Source organism: Puma concolor, chromosome B2 (assembly GCF_028749965.1).
Source record: "Puma concolor isolate L17-30 chromosome B2, mPumCon1.1.hap2, whole genome shotgun sequence".
In the NCBI taxonomy this organism is placed as follows: domain Eukaryota; kingdom Metazoa; phylum Chordata; class Mammalia; order Carnivora; family Felidae; genus Puma; species Puma concolor.
In genome coordinates, this window is record NC_141671.1 from 31,644,214 (window position 1) to 31,670,518 (window position 26,305).

The 26,305-nt window shown below is 46.8% G+C and overlaps 1 protein-coding gene across 1 annotated transcript; it reads left to right on the plus strand.

The window, feature by feature from the left end:
* Positions 1 to 6,914: 6,914 nt before the first annotated feature.
* On the plus strand, positions 6,915 to 24,714 carry LOC147580858 (butyrophilin-like protein 1). Its single transcript, XM_086705903.1, has 11 exons — positions 6,915 to 7,024; positions 8,361 to 8,560; positions 9,409 to 9,537; positions 12,188 to 12,535; positions 17,436 to 17,717; positions 17,833 to 18,033; positions 18,274 to 18,294; positions 18,387 to 18,413; positions 19,421 to 19,447; positions 21,912 to 21,938; positions 22,360 to 24,714. The coding sequence occupies exons 3-11, from the start codon at positions 9,453 to 9,455 to the stop codon at positions 23,022 to 23,024; spliced, it is 1,683 nt and encodes a 560-aa protein (XP_086562029.1). The 5' UTR covers positions 6,915 to 7,024; positions 8,361 to 8,560; positions 9,409 to 9,452; the 3' UTR covers positions 23,025 to 24,714.
* The last annotated feature ends 1,591 nt before the right edge of the window (positions 24,715 to 26,305 follow it).

Sequence of the window (26,305 nt, forward strand, 5' to 3'; positions counted from 1 at the left end):
CATCTAACCCCAAACTCTTGATTCCCTTCCCCAAAATGGAGCGCTCTGGGCTGGATGTGGGCAGAGGCACTGTGGATTCTGCCCTTCTGGGCACAGGAGCTCCTTTGGTGCAGTTGAGGCCTGAAGACTCTCCCCTTCTGTGACCTCTGGGACTTGGGAAAAGGGGAGGCCCTTAGAAAGGTTCTGGAAGACTTTTCACCCCCATACCCCCAAAGTATATCCTTTGGTGCATGTGACCTGTCACATGCTCCCTGGGGAGAAGGCCTCCTTGAAGCGTGGGTGCTGGGCTTCTGCCCACTGAGGGTGTCCAACTCTTGGCTGTGGAAAGGACGAGGAGCAGGCTGACCCCTGTCTCCCAGCAGATGCTGATGTGGCCTGTGCCCTGCAGACCTCTTCAGAAGCCAGTGGCCAGGCTTGGCACTCTGGAAGAGGGGCAGTGTACATGTGCTGGGTGCAGGTCTAGGGTATTACAGGAATCTTACCCTGCAATGGGAGAAGGCCCAGGGCCAGGGAAGGCCAGGTTGCCTCAGGGAGAGGCAGCCAGCCACAATCATTGGGAGCCACTCCCTCTGCCCATCTGTATTTTTAGCCAAGGAGAAGGTATCACTTTAGAGGTAGAGAAGATAGATGGGAAATGGTGAGCAAGGTCAGTGGATAACTTGAACCCAAGGGTTTGAACCAGAAGTTTCCAGGGCTCCTTTGGGTCTCCTATCTGACACCTGATGGCAGTGAGTAATTTGAGGAGGGACTGAGAAGAACTGAGTGGCAGGGAAGACATGGAGGGGCCGGTCAAAGGAAATTGAGGATGGTTGTTGCCCACAGAAGCTAGTCTGTGTGGGTGAGGGTTGTGCACGAGAATAGGGCTGGTGAGTGCAGGAAGGCAAGGCGGGAGAGGGGGAGCTGGGATCATGGGGTTAAGGCACTGGGCTTCCCAGAGCAGACAGGTGTGACAGGAGAGTCCTGAGGGGATGGAGAGACATCTGCAGAGTAAATCTGGGGCATGGGGAACAGCCTCAGAGCTCAATGGGTGAGAGATTTGGGGAGAGGAAGTGGTTCTGGAATAGCCTGAGGCTGGTCCCACTCAGCTACTGTGCTTGGCCCCCTGGCCAGCTGTCATTGTATAGGCCTGTGAGAGCCTTGTATGTTGACAATCCTTCTTTTCTGTGTCCTTATGTTTCCTTTTGCATTTCCTATGAAAAGTTCTCTAAAAATGAATCTCTGCCTTTTGAGTGTGAACTAAAAGGATGCAGGGGGTGACTCTTCCTGGCCTCTGTGGTGATGGTGGCAGCAGTGGATGGGGGCTGTTCCTGGGGAAGGCTCCTGGGGGTAAACCTACATAGAACCTAGTCCTCAGGTCTTTTTCAACACCTGCTGGGAGGCTCCCCACCGTTCCTAGTCTGGGCTATGACTTTGGGCCTGGAGACATCAAGAATTGTGTTTTGTCCACTCCAGAGCTGCCTGGCAGGCCTCTCTACCTCTCCCACCTCTATATGCACCCAGATTCCCCACTCACTGGGCTTGTCACTGCTGTCCTTATCTTTGGTGGGGGGAGGGTTGTCATCTGGCAGAAGCAGTAGCTGGATCACTTGGGAAGGTGCTTGTGGCAGAGATGGATCAGGTGGGGGTTCTCATGTTAACCTCTTCCCCTGGGTCCCTTTGTCCTTTGTTGTGTTACTCCTCTGTCTGCCCCCCTCTTCCTTGTCTTTTCTCACCTTTCCCTGCCTCACTCTGTAATTGGGGACACTGACTCCCTGGATTGATCACAGGGAGCGAGGGCTTAGGGACTTGCTGGTGGCTTCTCACTGGGTATAGCCAATGGGAAGCACTAGAGGGAGGCTTTGGTGGAGGGAGAGTAGGTGGGGTATTCTCCCTCCCTCCCTGCCAGTATCTGGGCTCCTCTTCCCTGTCCCTTTAAGGCTGGGAGGGGGAATAAAGGCTCTCAGGTGCCTCAGAAGCCCCTGCTGTTCCCCTGTCCCACCTACCCCCAGATAAATTACTTCTTTACAACTTTGTAACTGAACCATCTAATGGAATTCTGCTTCCTTCTGGGGCCCTCCACCTCTCTTCTCTCACACTCTGGCCTCAGGTGGGCTGGCTAAGAACTGAGTTTCCATGTGGTGGGAGACCCTCTCTCCTCACTCAGCGCTGTGCTTTTTCTCACCCCAAACTGTAAGGCAGAATCTTCAGCTTCCTTTCCATCGCTCACCCTCTTGGGATTTAGTCTTTAACTCCCTCCCTCTACCTTGAATCTCTGGTTCCAACTCTGAGTCAGTGTCTCCTCAGCAAGGAAGCTGTCTTCTCAGAGGTGTCACACTTGGACTAGCCACTTCCAGCTTTGTTCCAGGGAATTTGGAGTTTCTCAAGGGGAGTCAACATTGCAAACCTAGGGCACTTCTCCAGCAAGTCTGCCCAGGGCCTCCCTTAGGTGTATCGTATCTTTATTGTATCTGAGGGTCCACACTTCTTGCTCACATTGCCTTGTGGTTTCTCTGCTTTGCCATGTGTCATATTAAGTGGCCAGGTTGTGAGAATGTCTGGGGCAAGAGACTTTCTTTGTCTCCCCCAGATGCTTGAAGCCAGCTGTCAATAGATGCCCACTGAACAAGTGAGTGTAGAGATTGTGTCCTATGACCTTTCACTAGGGGCACAGTGAGGGGTGAAAAGGGAGGGGGCAGATGGAGAAGACAGCTTTTGGTTTGGGGGAAATGGCAGAGCCAAGGCCTGGCAGTGTGGACCTTTTGCAAAGACACGATGCAGTGATGTGTGTGTGTGTGTGTATGTATGGGGGTGTCTGTGAAGGGGGATCCTCACCCTACCAGGCTTTAGAGGAACAGTGAGAATGGGGAGCCAAACCAATGTGTGGAGACTTGGTTGGACAGAGATGCTGACATCTGTCCCAGCACTTTCCTGTGGGAACTCAGTTTTGTTCTTTAAAAATGAATAATATTTAATTACAATAAATACATAAAATAAAAATAATAAATAAAATGAATAAGCTAACTTCAGTAAGTCGATAAGTATCAGTTAAAGCCCTACCACCCCAGGATAACTATGTGGTGTCCTTTCCTGTCCTAACTACCCCTCAGTGCCCCGGACCCTCTACCCCCGATGAGGACATCGTCCTTCGCCACCGCGGATCCGTTTTACCTTCCGTTTTGCCTGTTCTCTAATTTTATCTATCAGGAGTCCTGTAGCCTGCGGTCTTTTGTGCCTGGTTTCCTGTGCTCCCATCCACATTTATAAGATTGTATTCTGTCCCTCTGTCCTCCCGCAAGGAAGCCCTCCTTCAGTGCTGTGCGTGCTGGCCACAGGGGGCAGCAGAGCCTGATGGAATCTGGGAGACTTGGTAGGGTCTCCAGGGTTGCTCTCCCCTCACAGCACCCTCTGTCTGGTTGCCTCCCAGGCAGCTGCTGCAGCATAGTCCTCCTGCTTCCGTCTCTGAGACCTGCTGCTTTAGAGAGGATTTCTGGGCCCAGGGCCTCCAATCTGGTGCCCTCTGTTTAGGGCTCACCTGAGTTTTGGGGTGGACCTGCCTCAAGTAGGGTTTGGCCCTGGGCAGGTCCCCGTGTCCCCGTGTATTCTTCAGCTTCTGTCTCTCAGCTTTAAAGTGAGGAAAGACTCTCTTCTGAGGATTAGAGTAAGTCATTTATTGAAACAAAGTACATAAAGACCAGAGTGAAATAGCACTAGATAAATGGTGGGCCTGAGTATTTGGGGAAAGTCAGTAGTGAGGTGGGACCTGGCCTCAGGGCTTCAGCCTACAGCTCAGCCTGTGGAGGCAAGTCTCCCTGACATGGAGGAACAGGGTGTTGGGCATGCTGGGGACTGTTAGAATCAGCCTCTCAAGCTTGGCCAGGGCCCCTCCTGACTTTTCTGCCTCAGGCCTCTCTCTGATTCTTTCAAGGTCAGAGGCTAAAGTAGCAGATCTCCAGGCCCTTTTCCCATAACTTGGCACTCACCCTCCTACAAGGACTTAACTGTTTCAGCTTTGACTGTGGATGGGCCTGATCTACATGGGATTGGGAGAGTGAGTAAATGCTTCCCAGGTTATGACTGGGTCACCTATATGTGGGCGGTACTTGTATTCACTCACTGCAAAACATTCACTGACATCTCAGTGACTAGTGAATGTACTTGAGATACTGTGGGCATACCTGTGTCCCATTCAGGTGTCTTGTCCCCAGATATATCAGGGCTGAAAGCAAGGTGGGGCTTGCACCTTCTCTTTTCCCTTTCCTTTCCTCCCTGCTTGCCCTTCCCTCCCTACGTCATTCTGTTCTCCCTTTTCCTCTCCCTCCTTCACTTCTTTCTTCTTGCTCTTTCCAGTCTTTTTTTCCCCTGTTCTTTCCATTCTTACCCCATTTTTCTCTTGGCTTTCTTTCAATTTCTTATTTATCTTTTGCTAATTGATGGCATAATAAAATTTATTAAAATTTCTCTAAGAATGTCTTTCTCCCTGGTCTCAGTCCTTTGCCTTTATATAGCTCAGAGGGGTGGGAGTGATGCTTCTTCATGTCCCCAGGAATCTCAGACTTTGGAAGCAAAGGGACTTGCCCATGCAGAGGGTGCCGGGGCAGGTGCCCTGGCCAGTTGGGCTTTGCCGTCGACCTCTGAGAGGCCTGGGCAGGCCCCACTCCTGGGAATGAGTAAGGGTCTAAGGAATTTTCTGAGGCATCTTTGGTTGGATAGTTCAGATATGGGAAGACAGCCTCCATTAGGAAGGGCTGTGCTCACCAGAGGGGCAGGTGTGCAGACTCAGGGGATACTGATCATCCCCACTGAGCCCTTGGTCTTGTCCTCAGCAGACTCCCAGGGCAGAGCTCAACCCTCCAGCATGGTCATGCTGGTTAGAAAAGGAAGGAACATTTTGAAATCTACACAGAAACTATCGCCTTATGTGTGTGTACGTGCATGTGTGTATGTGTGTGTGTGTTTCCTGTTATTTTTCAGTTTTTCCAGATACCAAACAAGCAGGAAACACTTGTATAAACTTTTTTCCTGCAGTGGAAGATAACCCAGTGAAACTTCACCTTCACAGCGTCAAAATAAATTAAGATTCACCAGATTGCAGATTTTTAAAGATGAGGTTTAGTCCTTTCCACCAAATGTCACATTTTAAAATTACACTTCTTTTTATATTAGCTGTTGATTTATGGCTTCAGTATTTATCTGAAAAGTGTTTCAAAAGTACTTGAAACAACTAAAGGTAAGAGGCATTGCATGGCTGTTAAAGGAGAAAGCATAATATTAACACACTAGCATCGGGATCACTTATATAGAGCAAGAAAAATCATTCATGGCCAGTGGACAGTATTTGTTGACGAACAGCTGTAACATGAGTCTGAGAGCTGGGGGAGGACGGTGAAGTTTGCTGTGTGGTGTCCTTCCTGCAGTGTCCCCAGGTGTCCTTCCAGTGTCCTTCAGGAACATCTTCCCTGTGCTTTGTCATTCCTTCCTCTCCCCTTCCTCCCATCGTGGGATCGAAGGACTGGCCTTCAAGGGAGATAAGCTTTCTGGCCATATCATCCTGGTCCATTGCTGAGTTCAAGGTCCTCTTCCTGCTCCTCTTTCACCCAGAGCTGTGTGGAGCTAGGGGCTGGGCTGGGCTCGTGGACTGGGTCATGTGGGGCAGTAAGGAGGGGTGCACCTTGTAGGTCCAGCCTTCCCTCCTCTAGGAAGTTCCTGGATTAAAGGTTAATAGAGGGCAGGGCTCATGTCTTCCTTCATCTCTGTGTGCATGTGTGAAAATGAAGTGTCATAAATACAACTTGTGTAGCCCAGTTCCTGGCACTTAGGAGGAACTCAGTCAAATTCTTCCCACAGTCTTTTCATCAAATTCCCCTAATGTCTCTTAGGCCTTGAGCAGTCTCCTCATTGGGCAGGGATTGGTGGTGGCATGGATGGGGGGGTGGACCTGGAAGCTGATATTGGTTCTTATCTCATTTGTTATTTTCTTTCTTTTTTTTTTTTTTAAATATTGACTTTTTAAAAAGTTTATTTATTTTTGAGAGAGAGTTTGGGCACCCACGTGAGTGGGCGAGGGACAAAAAGAGAGGGAGAGAAAGAATCCCAAGCAGGCTCCTCTCTCAGCACAGAGCCCAACAAGGGACTTGATCCCACAAACTGTGAGGTCATGACCTGAGCCAAAATCAAGAGTCAAATGCTTAATGGACTGAGTCACCCAGCCCCCCCTCATCTGTTATTTTTCCATTAAGGTACATTTTCCCAATAGTCCCAAGTCTAAGTGGATATTGGCAGAATAGACCTTTCCGGATGACAACCTGGGATGTGTTCAGATATATCCAGAGGTCTTGGATTTGTGCAGAGTTTTAATATCTCAGACCAGACATGCAGGCAGAAACCTATCAAGCCCATGCACCATGAGCCAGTCAGGCCTTGTTTCATGAAAACAAATCCAGTGAATTATTCAGAACAATCAAGAGTGAATGCAGGCTGGGTGAGGCTTTGCTGGGTGTGTGGTTGCAAAACTCTGAGAGATTTGGTTTCCTCTCCTGTAGAATGAAGATACATGACAACAACCTGGCAGAAATGTGACCAGGGAAGCTGTAGCCCAAGCTAGTGTCTTAACACCAGTCACTTAACTCATGAACACCTGAGCACTGGGCAGACATGAAGGAGTAAGCAAAGGTGGTTGAATCTGAGTTTCTACCCTGGGGATGTTTCAGTGAAGCATATATATTTGGGACAGGAAGGAAAAACGAGCAGGAAAGATGGTGGGGTTGTACCACCGAGGGGCTGGGCTGACTTGATTAGGTCAGAGTTAACCGTTTTTGTGTTTCTCAGTGGAATGAAACGTTTTCCAAATTTGGACAAGGCTGAATAGCCAATGGGCTGCTGCAGTGAGTCCTCTGCAAATGAGCTCAAGCAAAGTTTATTGTTTACTGTGTCCTGGGCACGTGAGCAGGGCACACAGTGCCTCCCTTTGTGGATGCCACAGACATTCCACAGAAGAACCAATGTCAGAGCTGTGCTGGAGGACAGGGTGCCAGTAAAACTCCAACAAGTACGTGGATGGGGCACGTATGGGGATGAGCAGGTGGGCTAGGGTTCCTCTGGGGAAGGTCACATTAGGCAAGAATGAGACGTTAAGGGGTTTGGGGGATGAGAAAGAGAGAGAGAGAGAATGAGAGAGCAAGATCATACAATGACTTGTGAGAAGGCCCGAGGCTTCGGAATGGAGGAACTCACTGGAGGAAATAACTCAGGCCAGTGAGGGACAACTGGCAGAGTGATGGAAAGAGGTCGGAGAGGAAGCTGTGCCCTGGGAATCACAGACAAGAGGTTTATAGGGGGATCCCTTGAACAGATAAGGCAGATCTGACTTGAGAGGATCATGACCTTGGAAGGAAAATGAACTTGAGGAGGTCAGGCTGGAGGTGCGCAGGGGACACTCATGGGGAAGCAGGGACACCCTGCTTGGGCCAGGGGAGAAATGGGGGTGGCCAGGAACTAGGTACTGGCCACGGATATGGATTTGAGAAAAGTCTTGAACATTTCTGGTGCATTGGAGGTAGACTGGGTGGGAACATGGACTGTGTAGTGGAATGACCCTCCAGTTTCTGGCAGATGTAACTGAGTGAACCAAGGTGTCCTGATGAGATGGGAACATGCATGTAGGGAGGGGCTGGAGGAAGCCCCAGTGCTCCAGGGTTTTCCTTCAGAGACCATAACATCCATCTTTCCTAGAGCACACTGCAGCCTGGCAGGGAGGGGACTGAATGGTGTATCCAGGCCATGCATACTTGTAAAATACTAACAAGCCACAGGGTGCTGCCCATTCAGCTTGGGCAGGGCCAGAGTCCTGGAACTGGTCCTGGAAGCTCCTGATGCCCAGTAGTAACCTCTCTGTTGCCACACCTATGTGGTCTCCGGGTGAAGAAAAGCAAAGCAGCTACACTAGGGGCTTTGGAAAGACTCTTGCCTGATGGTATTCACCAACTGTCATGAGTAGTTTCAGTAGTGAACAGCCGTGCATAGGGCTAGGTATTAGTCTTGGCTGTGCCTTACACACTCTCTGCTTATGGTTTAGAAGTTAGCCAACCTGGAGAGTAGCAGTTGTTCATCAAACTATTGCTGAGTCTGTACCTCTGTGTGACTCCCATCAGGGTGGGTCACTGTACCTGGACCTGCCCTGTTTCTGTGGCTCTGATCACGTTGCTTCCTTACTGATAACTGGGGTGCACCATCCAGAGGGCAGGGCAGAGTCTGCTGGGATTGTTTTTTGTAAGCTTTCACTTTCAAATGGTGCAGGAGTCAGAGAAGGGTGGATTCTCCTGTTTGGGAGTGCTTAGTGGGGGCCCTGGACCCTGTTTTGGCTCTGACCCATGTAACCTGTTCAGGTTCTGCTTCCCCACTCATCTGGGAACCACCTGCCTCTCAGGCAAGAAGACCCTCTGGCATCCAACGTTGGAACTGGAAGCAGGGTTTGGGGCTCAGAGCAGCTAACTGCAAGTGCAATCTCTGAGAGCAGATTTGGGGTCTGCTGAGATCTCACACTACTGAATTAGAGACATTCCAGAAGTCTCAGCTTTCTAAGCAGGTAAGTTGGGTCTGAAGATGCTTTTGGCCAATAAAAGGAAAGGTGGGAGCAGCTGGCTTTGAGGAAGTGGCTGAGATTGTGGTGAGGGTGGTGGTGCTGGATAATAATGAGGCTCTGAGAAGACCCAGGACAAATACACTGATGCCTGCACTTCATTCACTTACTGACACTTGTGTAGCACTACATCCTTGTATCTTGGGGTGAGATCCCGTTACTATCCCCATTTGACATTGAGGAAACTGAGGCAGAAAAGGTCAAGAAACTAGCCTAAGGTGGTTGCCTAGAGAGTGGCTGAATCTGGAGAAGTCAGCAGTCACCTCCAGAATCTGTTCTTCTCAGTGCTATTTGCTGCCAGACCCCCACTCCACCCAGAAGTAGGTGGTTTGAAGCCCTTTTTTGTCTGACCAGGACAAATTTTATCGTTTCTGTGCTCTGTCTCTCCTGGGATCGTCTTATTTTTTTTTTTTTTAAGTAGGCTTCACAAGCTGTGCCAACGTGGGGCTTGAACTCATGACTTGAGATCAAGGCCTGAGTTGGAATTAAGGGTCAGATATTTAACCGACTAAGCTACCTGGGAAGCCCCCTCCTGGATTCCTTTCTCTTGGGGCAGAAATTCCTCAGAGATATAGAGGATGAAGGTCAACTTTTCATGGGGAATTCATGGAGCCCTCTGTTGGGAGTAAGGCCAGTTGCTTTGTCCTGAGCAGCCTTTGTCCTGGGGCCCCCAGCCCCAGCAGCATAATGACTAGTAGCAAATCTCTTCTTGTTCTGGGGATTATTATCAGATTTGAGCCCTTCTGTCTGTTCTGAGGCCCAGAGCTGTGGGCTGGCCCTCCTCATCTCTGTAGGTGTTCTCCTGCCTCCTGCCGTGTGTCTCCCCAGCCCCGAGGAAATGGAGGATTGCCGCAGAGGCTCTTTGCTCTCCAGTCTCACCTCCCTGCTTCTCTTCTTCCAGTTGCCTGCTGGGGAGTCTGCAGGTAAGTGTGTCCCCATCCCCCTTCCTGCATCTCCCTTGGGTGGGCGAGAGCCTCTGGGAGCCCTGCTGTGTCTCCATCAGGACAGATGGTTATTGGTGGAGGCCCTGGCTGTAGGAAAGGTCTGGTGGTCCCCCAACCACTAGGTATAATTAAATATTTAAGAAGAGTCCCAGAACCAAATGCAACATGGTGCACCCACTCTAGAAGACAGTATGGAGGTTCCTCAAACATTAACAATAAAACCACCCTACAACTCAGCAATTGCACTACTAAGTATTTATCCAAAGGAAACCTATGTACTGATTAAAAGGGGCACACATACCGCAATGTTTATAACAGCACTATCAACAATAGCCAAAGTATTGGAAAGAGCCCAAATGTCCATTGACTGATTAATAGATAAATAAGAAACAGTATAGATGTACAATGGAATACTACTCGGTGAGCAAAAAGAATGAAATCTTGCCATTTGCAACAATGTGGATGGAACTTGAGGGTGTTATGCTAAGCGAGATGAGTCAGAGAGAGACAAATACCATATGATTTCATTCATCTGTAGAATTTAAGAAACAAAACAGCAGAGTGGAAGGAAAAGTAAGATAAAAACAGAGAGGGAGGCTGATGGGGCGCCTGGGTGGCGCAGTCGGTTAAGCGTCCGGCTTCAGCCAGGTCACGATCTCGCGGTCCGTGAGTTCGAGCCCCGCGTCAGGCTCTGGGCTGATGGCTCAGAGCCTGGAGCCTGTTTCCGATTCTATGTCTCCCTCTCTCTGCCCCTCCCCTGTTCATGCTCTGTCTCTCTCTGTCCCAAAAATAAATAAACGTTGAAAAAAAAAAATTTAAAAAAAAAAAAAAGAAAAGAAAAAAAAACAGAGAGGGAGGCAAACCATTAGAGACTCTTAAATACAGAGAACAAACTGAGGACTGCTAGAGGAGAGGTGGGTAGGGGATGGGCTAAATGTGTGATGGGCATTAAGGAGGGCACTTGTTGGGATGAGCACTGGGTGTCATATGCAAGTGATGAATCACTGGGTCCTACTCTTGAAACCAATCCTACACTGTATGTTAACTAATTTGAATGTAAATAAAATAAATTAAAAAAAAAAAGGATGAGTCCCAGGACTATAAAATAAGGGAAGGGGACCAAGACAGTTGTCCAATGAGGAGTTTATGTCTTACAAAGTAAAAAAATGTGAATTTCACTATGAAAAGTGTGAAAATAAATTTCTTTTTATTTTTTGTTTGCTGGCTCTATTGGTATGTAAGTAGTTATTTTGTTATTAATTCATTACATTCCATAAATATTTACAGGGTATGAAGTTTGTGTAAGGTGCTGATCTATGTACAAACCAGAGTCCCTGTCTCCACAGAGCTTACGTTCTGACAGGAGACAGCGAGTACTAACTACCTCAACTCCATGGAATCTATGTCTGTTAGAGGAGTGGACAGTATGGGAGAAGGAAGTAGAGCAGGGTGGGCAGTCAGCGGTGCAGGAGGGTGTGTGGGCGGGCAGCAGTGCTCCATAAGGTGGTCGGTGTAGGCAGTGAGATGGGAATGAACATGTGGAGTACCATCCTGTCCAGATCCCCATGGAAAGAGGGTTTCCAGAGTGGGGAGCAGCCAGAGCAAAGCAGGCAGTGTGCCTGGGTGTTGAAGGAGCAGAGGAGGCATGTGTTGGGTGGAAGAACAGAGTGAGCAAGAAAGAGAAACAAGAGTTGGATGTCAGAGAGCACTGAGGGATCATCCTTATTGGGCTTGCAGGTCACTTCGGGAACCAGAGAGGCATTGGAGGGCTTGAATAGAGAGGGGACATGGTTTTACTTGCAGGTTAAAAGGGTCACACAAATGGGGCTGGGAAGAGGATAGTCCCAGGGAGACTAGTCACTGTCATTCCTCAGGTGAGACAGATAGTGAATCAGCCAAAGTCGAGTAGCACAGGAGATGAGAAGTCACTCTTTGGAGATCCAACAGGGTTCTTTCTGCAGAAGTGTCATGTCATGACGTGTCCACCACGTCTCAGAAGACCAAGGCCTGTGAAAAGTGGTGGTGATTTCGGTGCTTGTGTGATGGAGTGAGGGCAGGTTTTAATGGAAATAACTGTGGGCTCTAGTTTTAATGCACATGTAATTCAGCAGAGGAGAAACACATGGGCAGACATAATAAACTTTAACCAGTTTTCAGTCCTGTTCTAAGAGGAGCCAAGCTGGAGCTGTGATCTCAGAGTATGGTCCCTGGAACATCAGTCTCAGCATCCCTGGGAACCCCTTAGAAATGTGCATCATTGGATCCACCCCAGATGTACTGAGCCAGAAGCTCTGGGGGTGGAACCCAGCTGTCAGTGTTTTACACGCCTTCCTGGTGATTGTAATGCTTGTGGAAGGTTAGAACCCCTGAGTTAGAGAGTCCTTCATGGAGGGCTGGAAACCAGGAACACAGGCTGCTGAGGGAGTCTCTTTGATATCATTTCCGGGTTTCAAAGGTGTGGTAAGATGATCTTGTCCCAACTCAGAGTGGTCACAGCTCAGTCTATCAGGTCAGAGCCTCCCACCTGCTACTCACCCCTGCCTGCCTGGGTCCCCCACCTGACAGTATGTGTTCCATGCCTCCCTACCTGTGTCTCTCCACTTTCTCACTCCTGTGTCTGTGTCCACAGAGGAGTTTGTGGTGATTGGCCCCCCGGACCCCATTGTGGCAGTGCTGGGTGGGAACGTCACGCTGCCCTGTCATGTGTCCCCAGCCATGGATGTGGAAAACATGGAGCTGCGGTGGTTCCGCTTCAAGTTCTCAGAAGCAGTGTTCATCTATGAAAACCAGCAGGAACAGAAAGAAGAGCAGCTGGCTCAGTACACAGGGCGGACCTCGCTGGTGAAGGACTTCCTCAGCCAGGGGGAGGCCACTGTGCGTATCCACAAGGTCCAGGCTTCCGACAACGGGCTGTATACCTGCTTCTTCAGAAAGGGAAGTTTCTATGAAGAGGCCAGTTTGGAGCTGAAGGTGGCAGGTGAGTGGTTGATCTATATTTAGTGGCCTGAGTGTTGGAGTTGGGAGCAACATCAGGGGCCAAGTGAATCAGTCCCCTCATTTTAGAAATGAGGAAAAGAGTGATTTTCACTTATTGCTTAGTTCAATAGGAATCCTTATAATTCTTTTTTTTATTTTTTAATGTTTATTTATTTATTTATTATATAATTTATTGTCTAATTGGTTTCCATACAACACCCAGTGCTCATCCCAACAGGTGCCCTCCTCAATGCCCATCACTCACTTAATTCTTTTTTTTTGTTGTTAGAAAAATCATCAGTTTATTTCTTTTTTTAAATGTTTATTTATTTTTGAGAGAGACAGAGACAGAATGCGAGTGGGTTGGGGCAGAGAGAGAGGGAGACACAGAATCTGAAGCAGGCTCCAGGCTCTGAGCTGTCAGCAAAGAGCCCGACACGGGGCTCGAACTCACGAGCTGCGAGATCATGACGTGAGCTGAAGTCAGACGCTCAACCGACTGAGCCACCCAGGTGCCCCAATCATCAGTTTATTTTTAAGTTTTCTTTCATAAAAGAAAGTATTACGACTCGAGTATAAAATCACATTTTTGTTAAATTGATGAAAAGTAAATCAGAAATATTTCTTTTGATTTACAACTCTGTCATCAATGCATGCAAGTTCATGAGTACATTCTTTTAAAATTTTTCCTCTAAGGACTGGCTAATTATCTGTTACTCAACACCCCTTGCCCCCATTTTTGCATTAATTTGTCTGTCCTAACAATATACCAGTATCTTTTTTTCCCCACACTGAACTTTATTTATTTATGTATTTAATTATTTTTTTAATTTTTAAAAATTTACATCCAAATTAGTTAGCATATAGTACAACAATGATTTCAGGAGTAGATTCTTTAGTGCCTCTTACGCATTTAGCCCATCCCCCTCCCTCAACCCTTCCAGTAACCCTCAGTTTGTTCTCCATGTTTATGAGTCTCTTCTGTTTTGTCCCCCTCCCTGTTTTTATATTATTTTTGTTTCCCTTCCTTTATGTTCATCTGTTTTGTCTCTTAAAATCCTCATATGAGTGAAGTCATATGATTTTTGTCTTTCTCTGACTGACTAATTTCACTTAGCATAATACCCTCTAGTTCCATCCACGTACTTGCAGATGGCAAGATTTCATTCTTTTTGATTGCCGAGTAATACTCTATTGTATATATATACCACCTCTTTTTTTTTTTTTTTTTTTTTTTTTAATTTTTTTTTTTTTTTTTCAACGTTTATTTATTTTTGGGACAGAGAGAGACAGAGCATGAACGGGGGAGGAGCAGAGAGAGAGGGAGACACAGAATCAGAAACAGGCTCCAGGCTCTGAGCCATCAGCCCAGAGCCCGATGCGGGGCTCGAACTCACGGACCGCGAGATCGTGACCTGGCTGAAGTCGGACGCTTAACCGACTGCGCCACCCAGGCGCCCCATATACCACCTCTTTTTTATCCATTCATCCATCGATGAACAGTTGGGCTCTTTCCATACTTTGGCTAATGTTGTAAGTGCTGCTATAACCATGGGGGTGCATGTGTCCCTTTGAAACAGCACAACTGTATCCCTTGGATAAATGCCTAGTAGTTCAATTGCTGGGTCGTAGGGTAGTTCTATTTGTAGTTTTTTTGAGGAACCTTCATAGTATTTTCCAGAGTGGCTGCACCAGCTTGCATTCCCAGCCCACTTAATTCTTTATACCCTTTTAAGATATATAGAATCCCTACTAAGTGCCAGGTCCCCTTCTGGGCACCTGAATACATCAGTGAACCAAATAGAGATCCCTGTCCTGCAGAGTTTATGTTAAAGACAGTAACTAGACAGACAGATGGGTTATAGAGGATGTTAGATGGTGGTGAGTAGAGACTTAGCTAAGTGGGTATCTGGGGGTGAGAGTTCCAAGCAGAAGAATACTCATGTGAAACAACCAAGGTTGGAGTGTGGCTGGTGTGTCTGGGCAGACAAGGAAGCCATGTGGTTGGTGAGACAGGTGGATGGGAGGTTGGTGAGAAGTGACAATCCTGGTCCACGGGCAGAGAGAAGGGATTGATCTTGAACAGTGCATGAGGAGTACACACTTGAGCAGGTACTTGAGTGAATCCAGAAAGTGTTCCAAAGAGCCCTGGTGGTTGATGAAGGGCACAGAGAGCATGGTGATTGTGGTTATGAGCAGTTCAACAGTTAACCAAATAGTCCTGGGGCTGGAGTGGCCCGGGTGGGAGAACTTGGGAAGAAGTGGTGAGGGGTTTTGAGGTTAGGGGCGATGCCAGACCATAGAAGGTTTTGTGTGGTGTATTACGGAGTTGGGAAGAAGAGCTGAGGAAATTTTAAACAGAGCAGTGAAGGGAGGTGTTTTTGGGAGGAGGTTTGCTTTGACAGCTGTGAGAGAGGGTACATAGAAGGTGAGCAAGACTGGAGAAAGACATGTAGTTACAGGGTGGGGAGGATGGTTCCCTGAATTGATGTCAGAGCAGTGGGGTGGGAGAAGAGAAGGGGTTCCAGTGTCAGAGATGTTTGGAAAGTAGACCCAACTGAGTGGGTGGATTTGGGGAAGCAAAGAGTTTGGGGGTTGGAGAGAAGGGACTGGAGACTCCCAAGGTTTTTTTGTTTTGTTTTGTTTTGTTTTAATTGTTGTTTGTTTGCATGTTTTTTGGCAATTTGTTGTTTAGTAGTAGTATTTAGAAGTATTGCTATTTTGTGTTAGTTGTTGATTGCTGTCATAATGCTGTGCAACACAGACAGAAATCTCAGTTGCACATAGTAACAACCTTTTATTTACTGTTGAGCATTAGGGGAGTTCAGCTCACCTGAGCTGTGTTTGACAAATCTTAATGGTGCTTACTCATACATCTTAAGTGTAGGGGAAATATAATTAAAGGCAAAGTCTCCGAATCCAGAAATCGTCTTCACAACGGTAGTAGGGAAAGAAAACATTTTTATTATGTTTATTATTATTATGTCATTAGCATTAACCAGTAAGTGATGTGCATCCCAGAGAATCTACCAAGGGGTTGCAAAGACAGAAGAAATCTCACCTTTTTACATAGCCATGCAGACGCAACTTGTTACATACATGTTCTCTGGATAGACAGTTACTAGCCCTCAAGTAAATGGACTTGACAGTATCATTTGTCATGGGCAGCACACCCTAAATGTACTTGGTAATTGGGGCGACCATCTATGTTAGCTGATTGGCTTTATCCCAAGGAAAAACAAATTCCCCAATCTTAAAAGTTAAAAAAAAAGCTTTTTATTTTTTTTATTTTTTTTAATTTTTTTTTCAACGTTTTATTTTATTTTTGGGACAGAGGGAGACAGAGCATGAACGGGGGAGGGGCAGAGAGAGAGGGAGACACAGAATCAGAAACAGGCTCCAGGCTCCGAGCCATCAGCCCAGAGCCTGATGCGGGGCTCGAACTCACGGACCGCGAGATGGTGACCTGGCTGAAGTCGGATGCTTAACCGACTGCGCCACCCAGGTGCCCCCCCCAAAAAAAGCTTTTTAAATTCCAGTGTAGTTAACATGTAATTTTATATAGTGGCTCAATATAGTGCAATATAGTGGTTCAACACTTCCTCCTGTTACTCAGTAGAGATTTCAACAGAAACTTGTCAGGCCAGGAGGGAGTGGCATGATATATTCAGAGTACTGAAAGGAAAAAACCTGCAGCAAGGCTGTCATTCAGAATGGAAGGAAAGAGGAAGAGTTTTCCAGACAAATAAAAGTTAAAACAGTTTGTTTTTACAACTTCTCCCATCTTTATGACAGGAAGTGGTTTTGCACTTGGGCCCTGGTCCCCAATGAGGTTAGGCTCCTACACTCCCCCAGTAACTGGGAGAGAGGGGTGCTGTCCACCTTGGTGTTAACAGTTCAGAAAGAGGGCTCCCAAGGTCTTGAGAAACACATTCCTGGATCACAACCCTGACAAAAGGCCTATGTAGTTTTCGCAAATGACGTATATACATTTCAAAGAGGAGAGAAAGCCCCCACAATCACAAATTTCCTCAAGTAAATGGCATAAGAAAAAGGATGGGAAGGGACCTTACTTTCAACAGGGACAAGAAGCCTCTCCCTTTTAATATATTTTGTCCTGACAGTCGACCTTGACTGGGTTTACTCACACGGGTGAAGTTCATTGGGCTGTTGGCTGATCTAGGACAGCTTTAGCTGGAAGGACTGCTCTAGCCCAAGCATGTCCTTCCTGTGGCAGAGGGCAAGGCAATGGCACAAGTACTTTCCAACTCTGCTGGAGTCACATTCCCTGAACTCTCAGTGGCCCAGATAAGTCCCATGATGGAAACCGGAAGCAGAGTGTGAAGGCGTTAAATATATGCCTTCATAGGCAGAAGGTGAGCTGGATGTGAAACAGGCTTAAGGATTGGGAATATTTTCATCATCAGCCTATCACAGAGAAGCCAAATATGAATCAGTTCAGGGTTTGAGTTTGAAGCATCTGTGAGGAATCCTGGCAGAGCTAACATGTGGATATTAGCAGGGGGAGCTCAGGAAGTAGGTAAGGTTGTCAAGGATGGAAATGATTTACCACAGGGCAGTGAGTGTGCTAGCCGATGCCCTGGAGAGTGTGTGAGCTGAGAAGAGCAGAGAAGGATAGAACTTGGGATGAAATTCCTTTGTGTTACTCTGGGTGATGGACTTCCCAGCTTCATGGATGGGAGAAGAGCCCTGCCCTCTGCAGGTCCCCATGCTCCTTCCTTCTGTTCCCTGTGGCAGGACCCCTGCTCTAATCCTTGCAGGGACCACTCCCCAGGGAGCCCTGGAATGCAATGCTACACCAGAGTTGTGCAGAGGAAGGCTCTGCTGGCATCCCTGGATTCTGGAAGGCCTCCTTGTGCTCTCCAGCTTCTCTCTCACAGGTGTGGGCTCTGTCCCTCAAGTGCACATCACAGGGCCAGAGGAGGACGGGGTCCGAGTGGTGTGCACGGCCTCGGGATGGTTCCCAAAGCCCCAGATACAGTGGAGAGCTGCTAATGGGGAAAAGTTCCTGACATTCTCTGAGACCCATGCCCAAGACACTGAAGGGCTGTTCAGCGTGGAGTCTGCTCTGGTGGTGAGGGACAGCTCTTCAGGGAACATGACCTGCTCAGTCCTCAACCCCGTCCTGGACCAGAAGAAGGCGATGGCCATTTTCATCCCAGGTCAGCACTACTTCCCATTCCCAGCAGGGCCAGAGGGAGTGGCCTAGGGTTTCTGTGAGCGTTGGGCTGGGCTGCTCTGGTCTGTGCCGCTGATGGGGTCCCTGGCTGGCCACAGAGCCCTTCTTCCCCCAGGCCTCTCCCTGGAAGCCAGCTTTCATAGTGAGCCTCGTGGTGCTGATGCTCTCACTCCTTGGGGCTGCCTATTACATCAAGACAGAACATACTGTAAAGAGGCAGGAGATGCAGGAATGGGAGAGACTGCGCAGGGACAAGGAGGAGGCCCGGCGGACAAAGGAGGAGGCGTTGAAGGCCAGAGGTAAGGCAGCTCAGGAGCCAAGGCAGGCAAGTGTGGAAGGTGGTGCAGAGGACAAGCTGACAGCAAGGGGCTTGGCTGGAAGCAGGTGGCTGAACAGGCCCAGAAAGGACAGCTGGAGCTGTGGAGGCGGGTCTGGAGTTAGATCTTCAGGATACCGAGAAGTCCTTTTATGGGTTCTCTAGGTGCAGTCTTTCCTTTCTTAAGGATGGGAGTTCAGACTTATTTTTCACTCTCTTTCAGATGAACTCCAAGAAGATCTCGGTAAATTCTGTTCTTTCCCCAGAAGTTCCTGAGTCCCCTGTGTAGGAGACACTCTGGTTATTAGCTCACCAGTTTCCTGTGTTGTCTTTCAGGCAGGAGGAAATCCATTTATCTGGGTGGTGAGTGACTCTCCAGTTGTCTTTGGGTCTCCTGTCCTACCTAAGCTAAGGTGTCCCTTCTCCTTGTTTCAGGCACAGACATATGGACCCTTCCCTGGGGCAGAAGTGGAAGCTGGTGGGGGGCAGGACCCTGCTCCATGGACTTTCCCTATCTGGGGTGCTGTTTCCCACCCAGTGCTTGGGAACCTGGGGTGATGGTGGTCCCTGGAGTCTGTCACGCATCTTGGGTTTATTCCAGTGCTGATCTCCCCACCATCTTGCTAACTTTTTAGCCTTCAGTGCATCTAGTTCTCATTCAAACTGGATGCTCTGAGATTTTGGTAAAGAAGCCATGTAAATAAATGGGGTCATTAAGTTTAGGAGTGTGTCCCCTCCATATAACACCATCCAGGGAGAGTCTTTTCTCTCCAGTTCCTGGAGGTGCTGGTCACAAAGTGATGGGTAGAGGACTGGGCAGACCATGGGTGGGAATGTGGTGGGGTTAGCTGTCAATGCTCCAGAACAGTGATGTGTTTTCTGAGAAAGTTTGGCCCTTTTTACCCCAGATCCCACCTAATCCCTGTCCTTAGTTCATGTCCCCTTTTGTGTTCTTTCCCAAATATCTCTTTGCTGGAAAACATTGGATGTAATAATGATTTCTGTTTATAATTATGGAGTAATTTATATTTTATTCCCTAAAATATTTTCATAGAAGCAAAACTGAATGGAGATAGAATAAGAATATTTGAGGTTTTTAAGGCACAGGATACTAAATGGCTTTGCAAAAGGTCACACAGCTGCAGCAGGCTGGGGTGGAACTCAGCCTGCAATTCAGGCTTCCTGACCTGTGATCCAGGGAATTTCCCCCAATACCCTGTTGTCTGCACATTGGAAGAGGATATCTCCTCTCCAGCCTCCCTACTCTGTTGGGAGTGTCACCTGTAGTACAGAGAGGAGGCAAGGCCAGTAGATCAATGCTAAGCATACTTGTTCTGGCTCATATTTCACCAGAGTGTGTCCCTTTTCAGGCTGGAGGAAGGCGCAGTTGTATGCAGGTGAGTAACTCAGATTTCTGTGCCCTTACCCCTTCAGCCTCAACTCTTCCCCCTTCTCTGTCAGTGGACCCCATACCAGGACAGGGTGGGTGTCCCTGTTCTCCTTGTCATGTTTGTCATTTCCTTGTGAAGACTTCAGGGACTCTTCTGGGAAACACAGATCTGCCTCTATTCTGACTGGTCCTCTACTGTAGGTCACTATTAGGATTAGCAACTTCATCTGAACACACCTTGTTCAACTGATGCTTTTGCTGGTGCAGTGACAAAAGAGTGCTCATTTATAAGGACAGTTGGAACACAGTAATGGCTTTGTAGACCAGAAATTGCTGTCTCTAGAAGATTTCAGATATCATTCTTGCTTGCTTACGATTCAGGTATTCCTAAGGGGATCCTTGGTTCTGAATCCATTTTACCCTGAAATTCCTACATCTTGCAGACCTACTTTTGATTTTCCTGTTTTTGTCTTGGTCCCCTGGAATGGTGGTCATCATTTGTTTCCTCATGCTCCTTGTCCAAGTTGGGTTTCTTCCTCTAAACTTCCCTGCTTGCTGTGAAAGTAATTGCTTTACTGTTCTGAATCTGAGATTCAGAGCTTCCAGGATATTTATGGACTCCTGGTGGTGGGTCTGAGAGCTATCTGCAATTATATACAAAATCCTATGTGTATGTTTGTGTAACAGAGGAAGAACTTAAAAAAAATTTTTTTTGAAAGAACTATAACTTATACTTGTTCACAACCATTATCTCTCCTTTAGGAGAATTGCATGTTTACCTGATGGGCTTGTTACTGGTTTGATTTATCAGGGCAATGTGTGAAGATACGATAGGAGAAAGTTAGCGGAGTGAAAATTGTTTATCAGAGAAAAGTTGGGAACAAATCAGGGAAAGAAAAGCAGTGAGGAAGAGAGGAGATGAGAAGGGAGTAGAAATCCTGTGATTCCTCTTGGAGAGATTTTGGGTAGGTCAGAGAGGTGGAAGAGAGACCACAAATCATAATCACGGTGGTTTGAGTGTAAAGTACACAGAGGGTGTGCAAAGTTTTTGGGTGCACAAGAAGTAATAAACTCCCTGATACCTCTTTGAGAGATTTCTGAAAAGACTTGCAGTATTTTGAGCAGTTTTGAAGTACTTTTCTGACTGAGTTTGCTTCTGATCATGAGACCATCTCAACCTTCCAGTAGCAGTTGGGGCAAGAGTGTGGTGAGGGGGATCCTAAAGCAGTGAAAGGTTATCCAGAACACCACTTAGCACCGGTGTGAGTTAAGAATCTGGGTCCTTTGAACCTGTGTGGGGTGTGTATGTGTGTGTGTGCACGCGCGGGTGTTTGTCCCAGCTGTTTTGTTCATGATCATGAACATGGACTATGAGAGCAGAGAAGGGGGAGCCAGGGATGCAGGAGACCTGGGGCTAGATGTGTGAGGAAACCCCCTTAGAGAGTCTCACTGATTCCTGGGATTTATTTATTAAAAATAAGGATCAAATAGTCTTCTTTTAGCATTCCCCCTTCTCTGATGGATTGAAGTGCATGTGTTTTAATGTATACCTTGTATACCTTTTTATTTTGTAAGGACAGATACCATTACAGTAGAATCAATATTTGCATATTGATCGGCTCATAGCGTGAGGTGAAGTAATATCTGATCTCATCGTATTTAAAAATTGAAAAATAATTTTTCAATGTCATGAATAAGGGGGCCTAGGACATGACCATATTTGGGTACCTACTACGTGGGGTTTCTCCTGGTGATTTTGATCTCTCTGAGCAGTTAAGGGGGGAAGCAGATGACTAGACCGATATTTTTGATTTCCCCTTACATATAGGGATATTTTTCCTCCCAATAACCCACGAAATGGGGAAACAAGTTCATAGTGTCTGTCCTTTCCCTGGATGTATGTCTTTCCTGCTTGAACTTCTGTCTCTCCCTTCCTTGAAACCTCTCCATTGCCTTCTGACTGGGGACAATTTCTCTGATGCTGTGTCCTGAATTCTCCTCGCCCAGGGCTTGTAGCTGTCTTCCAAGTTCAGCTCTGCCAGGTTGTATGGTCTCTACCATGGCTTAGATTCAACCTCCAAGTTCAGTTTAATCAATTGTTTAGAAATAAATGGAGGCCTCAGAATTTTTTATCTCCCCAATTCTTCTCAAGAAAACCTAGCTTTCAGGATAGATGTGTGGCTAAGGATTCTTGAGAAAGCATAATATGATGGTGAAATCTGGGTCTAGAGCTTTCTTTTCAGGTTGTTATCCAGCCTCTCAGTGGTTAAGTTTTATAGCTTGGCTTTCATGGGAAGGCTGTAGCATGATGGCTGTGTGTGTGTGTGTGTGTGTGTGTGTGTGTGTAAAGAAATAAATACTTCAGTTGAATGTTTCCAAATGATTTTTCCAAAAGATATCGACACTGATATGTACAGTCTCCTCAAATCTCTGATTTGTTGTTACACTTGTGAAATATGGTTCTCTTGTAGACTGGCGGAAGGAGAAGTTCCAGGCCTGTGAGTTACTTCACATTCTTTCTGGGTACTCCTACTGCTGCCCCATGGCTTCTGATGTCTCCTTTAGCTTGCTGTGGTGATACAAATGCTGGCACCATCAATGGTTGTGCAGTGGGATGGGGCAGTGAAAGTCACATAGCTGAGCTTAGTGGATGTGGCTGATATTGGATTCCAAATATATATTCTTAAGTCCATGAGTCCAGACTAGTCCTCAAGTTCCCTGTGACCTATCTAACCCTCAGATCAGTCGTATGCTTACTTCTCCTGCTTGGAGAGCTGTGTACTTGAGTCACAAGACTCTCACCTCAGGAGGCTTAGCCCTTCCCATATGCAACTAGGTGTCTGAGGGTGGTGGTGGTGGTTGTGTGCCCTTGTTATGGGGCAGGGGAAGGTCTTGCATGATTGGCAACTCTCTCTGCAGTGTCTGTCACTCTGGATCCAGCGTCTGCAGATCCGCACCTTGCTGTCTCTGGTGGACAGACTAGTGTGACCTTGGAGGACACAACTGAGGACCCAGAAAGACGCTGTAGCATCTTGGGCCAGGAGGCCATCACATCAGGGCGCTGTTACTGGGAGGTGGAGATCAGGAATGGAAACAGAAGCGAGTGGGGTCTGGGGGTCTGTAGGGGAGATGTGGAGAGGAAAGAATGGTACAAAGAGTACCCAGAAGTGGGGTTCTGGGTTCTGAGGTGGAACGGAGGTAAATTATATGCCCTTATCCTCCCTGAGCATCAGGTAATCTGTGATGAAGTTCCCCACAGGGTGGGTGTTTTCTTAGACCTCAAAGAAGGGGATGTCTCCTTCTATAACATGACTGATGGATCTCACCTTTTCTCCTTCCCTCTAACTTCCTCCACTGGGACTCTGTTTCCATACTTCATGATTAAGTCAGGAGATGTGTCCCTGACCATCTGCTCTGTGGTGGGTTTGCCTACAGAGACCCCTGTGCCCCTTAACAATCCTCCTTCTTCTTTGGAGGAACCTGTAAGCCTCTCAGGGAATGGGTTCAGCTCAGGCTGTGCTTTTGATGGTGCTCTCCCAGGGGCTGACTCTCCATTACTCCCCTATGACCTTGAGGCTATGTGACCATAGGACCCCAACACTGTCCCAGACTCCTTATGGTGGCTCTTTCTGGAGCTTCACATTCCTTGAGACAAAAGCCTCTGAGGTCAGTCCTGGATGACCTGGTGTCTTGCACTCTTGCTCTGGATGCAGTCTCCTGGGGTATGGCTATGAGAACAGTCAGTTCATGCCTTATGCTCAGGCAACAGAAGATAATAGTTTACTGAGCGGGTTTAGGGTAGGCTGCATTTAACTATTGGAAGTAGTGCTTCTTTTGGTAATGAAAATTATTTCATACAGTCTTTATTCTGCTTGGATATGAAGGAGATGAGGGCTGAATGACTCTGCAGAATTAAATGGTGTATATTTTATCCAACTTGAGTTGTGCAGATGAACCCAGAGGCTATGAGTAGGTCACCAGTTCTATTTTGGGAAATGTGCACTCTGACCAGAGACATTGGCCATCCAAAAATTTCTGGAGAAATGAATGGCTGATTGATGTTCAAGAGGAAAGCAGTCTAATATTCTACTGTATATACCTCCTATTCTGAGATGGTGGAAGCACACTTATCTTACCAACCTTAGTAAATATCTGTTATTCGTGAAATACCAGTGCTGTGTTAATTCAGGAATTAAGAAGAAGGATCTGGTTCTTCCTGTGTGTCATCTCCAGTTGGAAAGAAGAGAACTTCTACCAGAATAAAGATATGAATGAGGAAGAGAATTTTCAGATGCTGGGTGAATTTCAGAAAGCTTTGACTCTGAGCATGGTTTCCAGAATCTGTGTAGTGCCTCTCATTACTTCCAAGTCCAAAGGTGGAGTGCCTGAGTGGCTCAGTGGGTTAAGCGTCCAACTTCAGCTCAGGTCATGATCTCACAGTTCGTGGGTTCAAGCCACACATCAGGCTCTGTGCTGACAGCTCAGAGCCTGGAGCCTGCTTCGGATTCTGTGTCTCCCTGTCTCTGCCCCTCCCTGCTCACGCTCTGTCTCTTTCTCTCTCAAATGTAAACAAACATTAAAAAAATGGGGGAGGGGAAGAGGACCTAATAGATATTTTTCCAAGAAGACATGCAGATCACCAATAGACACATGAAAAGATGCTTGACCTCACTCATCATCAGGGAAATGCAAATCAAAACCACAATGAGATATTACTTGACCCCTGTCAGAATGGCTAAAATCAAAAAGACAAGAAATAAGAAGTTGGTGAGGATGTGGAGAAAGGGGAACCTTCTTGCACTGCTGGTGGGAATGCAACCTGGTGCAGCCACTGTGGAAAACAGTATAGGGTTTCCTCAAAAAATTAAAAATAGTATTGCAAAATAGTAATAGTAATAAATGAATGATTGATTAATATCACTATTAGGTATTTACACAAAGCAAATGAAAACACTAATTTGAAGTGATGTATGCATCCCTATGTTTGTTGTAGCATTATTTACAAAAGCCAAGTATGGAAGCAACTTCAGAGTTCACTGATTGAGGAATGGATAAGGAAAAGTTGGTTTATATACATAATCGAATATTACCCAGACATAAAAAAGGATGAGATTGTGCTATTTGTGACAATATGAATGGACCTAGAGGGTATTATGCTAAGTGAAATAAGTCAGACTGAGAAAGACAAATGCCATATGAGTTAACTCCTATGTGGAATCTAAAAAAAAAAAAAAAGAGAGAGAAATGAATAAACAAGCGAGCAAAAAAGCAGAATCAGACCTGTAAACACAGAGCACAACTAGCATAATGTTTAAACTTGCTGAGTCACTAGGTTGTACATCTGAAACTCATGTAACATAGTGTGTCTACTATACTCAAATAAAAAATTAATAAAAAATTAAACTAACATAAGTTAAGCTTTATTTTATTACAGGTTTTTAAAAAGCGTGTTTAATCGTTTCCACCAACTGGCACATTATAAAAACACAATTCATTTTACCTTAGCCCTTCTTTCATGGCTTAGGTATTTCTCTGAAACTGTTTGAAACACACATGAAGAAAGATAGATGTTATGTGGCTGCTAAAGAAGAAAGTATAGGGGCACCTGGGTGGCTTGGTCGGTTAGGCGTCCAACTTCGGCTCAGGTCATGATCTCATGGTCCGTGGGTTCGAGCCCCGCATCGGGCTCTGTGCTGACAGCTCAGAGCCTGGAGCCTGTTTCAGATTCTGTGTCTCCCTCTCTCTCTGCCCCTCCCCTGTTCATGCTCTGTCTCTCTCTGTCTCAAAAATAAATAAACGTTAAAAAAATTAAAAAAAAGAAGAAAGTATAATATTAACCGCATTAACATCAGAATAATTTATGTTCTGAGCAAGAAAAATAATTAATGGCCAGTGAGCAGCCAGTGAGCAATGTTTGCTGATAAAGCAGCTGAGACATGAGCCTGATGAGCTGAGGGAGAGCAGGGAAGTTTGCTGTTTGGTGTCCTTCCTGCAGTACCTCCAGGTGTCCTTCCAGGGTCCTTAGGGAACATCTTCCCTGTGCTTTGTCATTCCTTCATGTTTCTCCCTCCCAACATGGGATCCAAGGACTGGAATTCAGAGGAGATAAGCTTTCTGGCCATGTCATTCTGGGCCATTGCTGAGTCCAAGGTCCTCTTCCTGCTCCTTTTTCACCTAGAGTTGTGTAGAGCTGGGGGCTGGGCTGGGCTTGAGGACTGGGAGGTGGGGGGAGTGTCCTTGCAGGTCCAGCCTTCCCTCCTCTAGGAAGTTCCTGGATTAAAGACTAATAGATGGCAGGGCTCATGTCTTCCTTCATGTCTGTGTGCATGTGTGAAATTGAAGTGTCATAAATACAACTTGTGTAGCCCAGTTCCTGGCACTTAAGAGGAGCGCAGTCAAATTTGTTTTCCTTCCCTCAGTCTTTTCATCAAACTCCCCTAATGTCTCTTAGGTCTTGAGGAGTCTCCCTCAAGCAGACTTGAGGGCAGGGATTGGTGGGGGCCATGGTGGATGGATCTGGAGGCTAATATAGGTCCTTATCTCATTAGTTTACTTTGCATTAAGTTGCATTTTGCCAACATTGACAAGTCTAAGTGGATATTGGAAGAAATGGACATTTGGGGATAAAAAATCAGATGTTTCAGATCTCTCCAGATGTCCTAGGTGTGCTTAGAGTTTTAGTATCTCAGACCAGACTCCTGAGCAGAAGCCAATCACTCTCGTGTATCAGTGGATCAGGCAGTCCTTGTTTCATGAAAACAAATATAGCAGATCATTCAGAACAATCAAGAGTGAACAGAGGATGAGAGAGTCTTTGCCAAGTATGTGGTTGTGGAATTCAGAGAGATTTGGTTTCCTCACATGC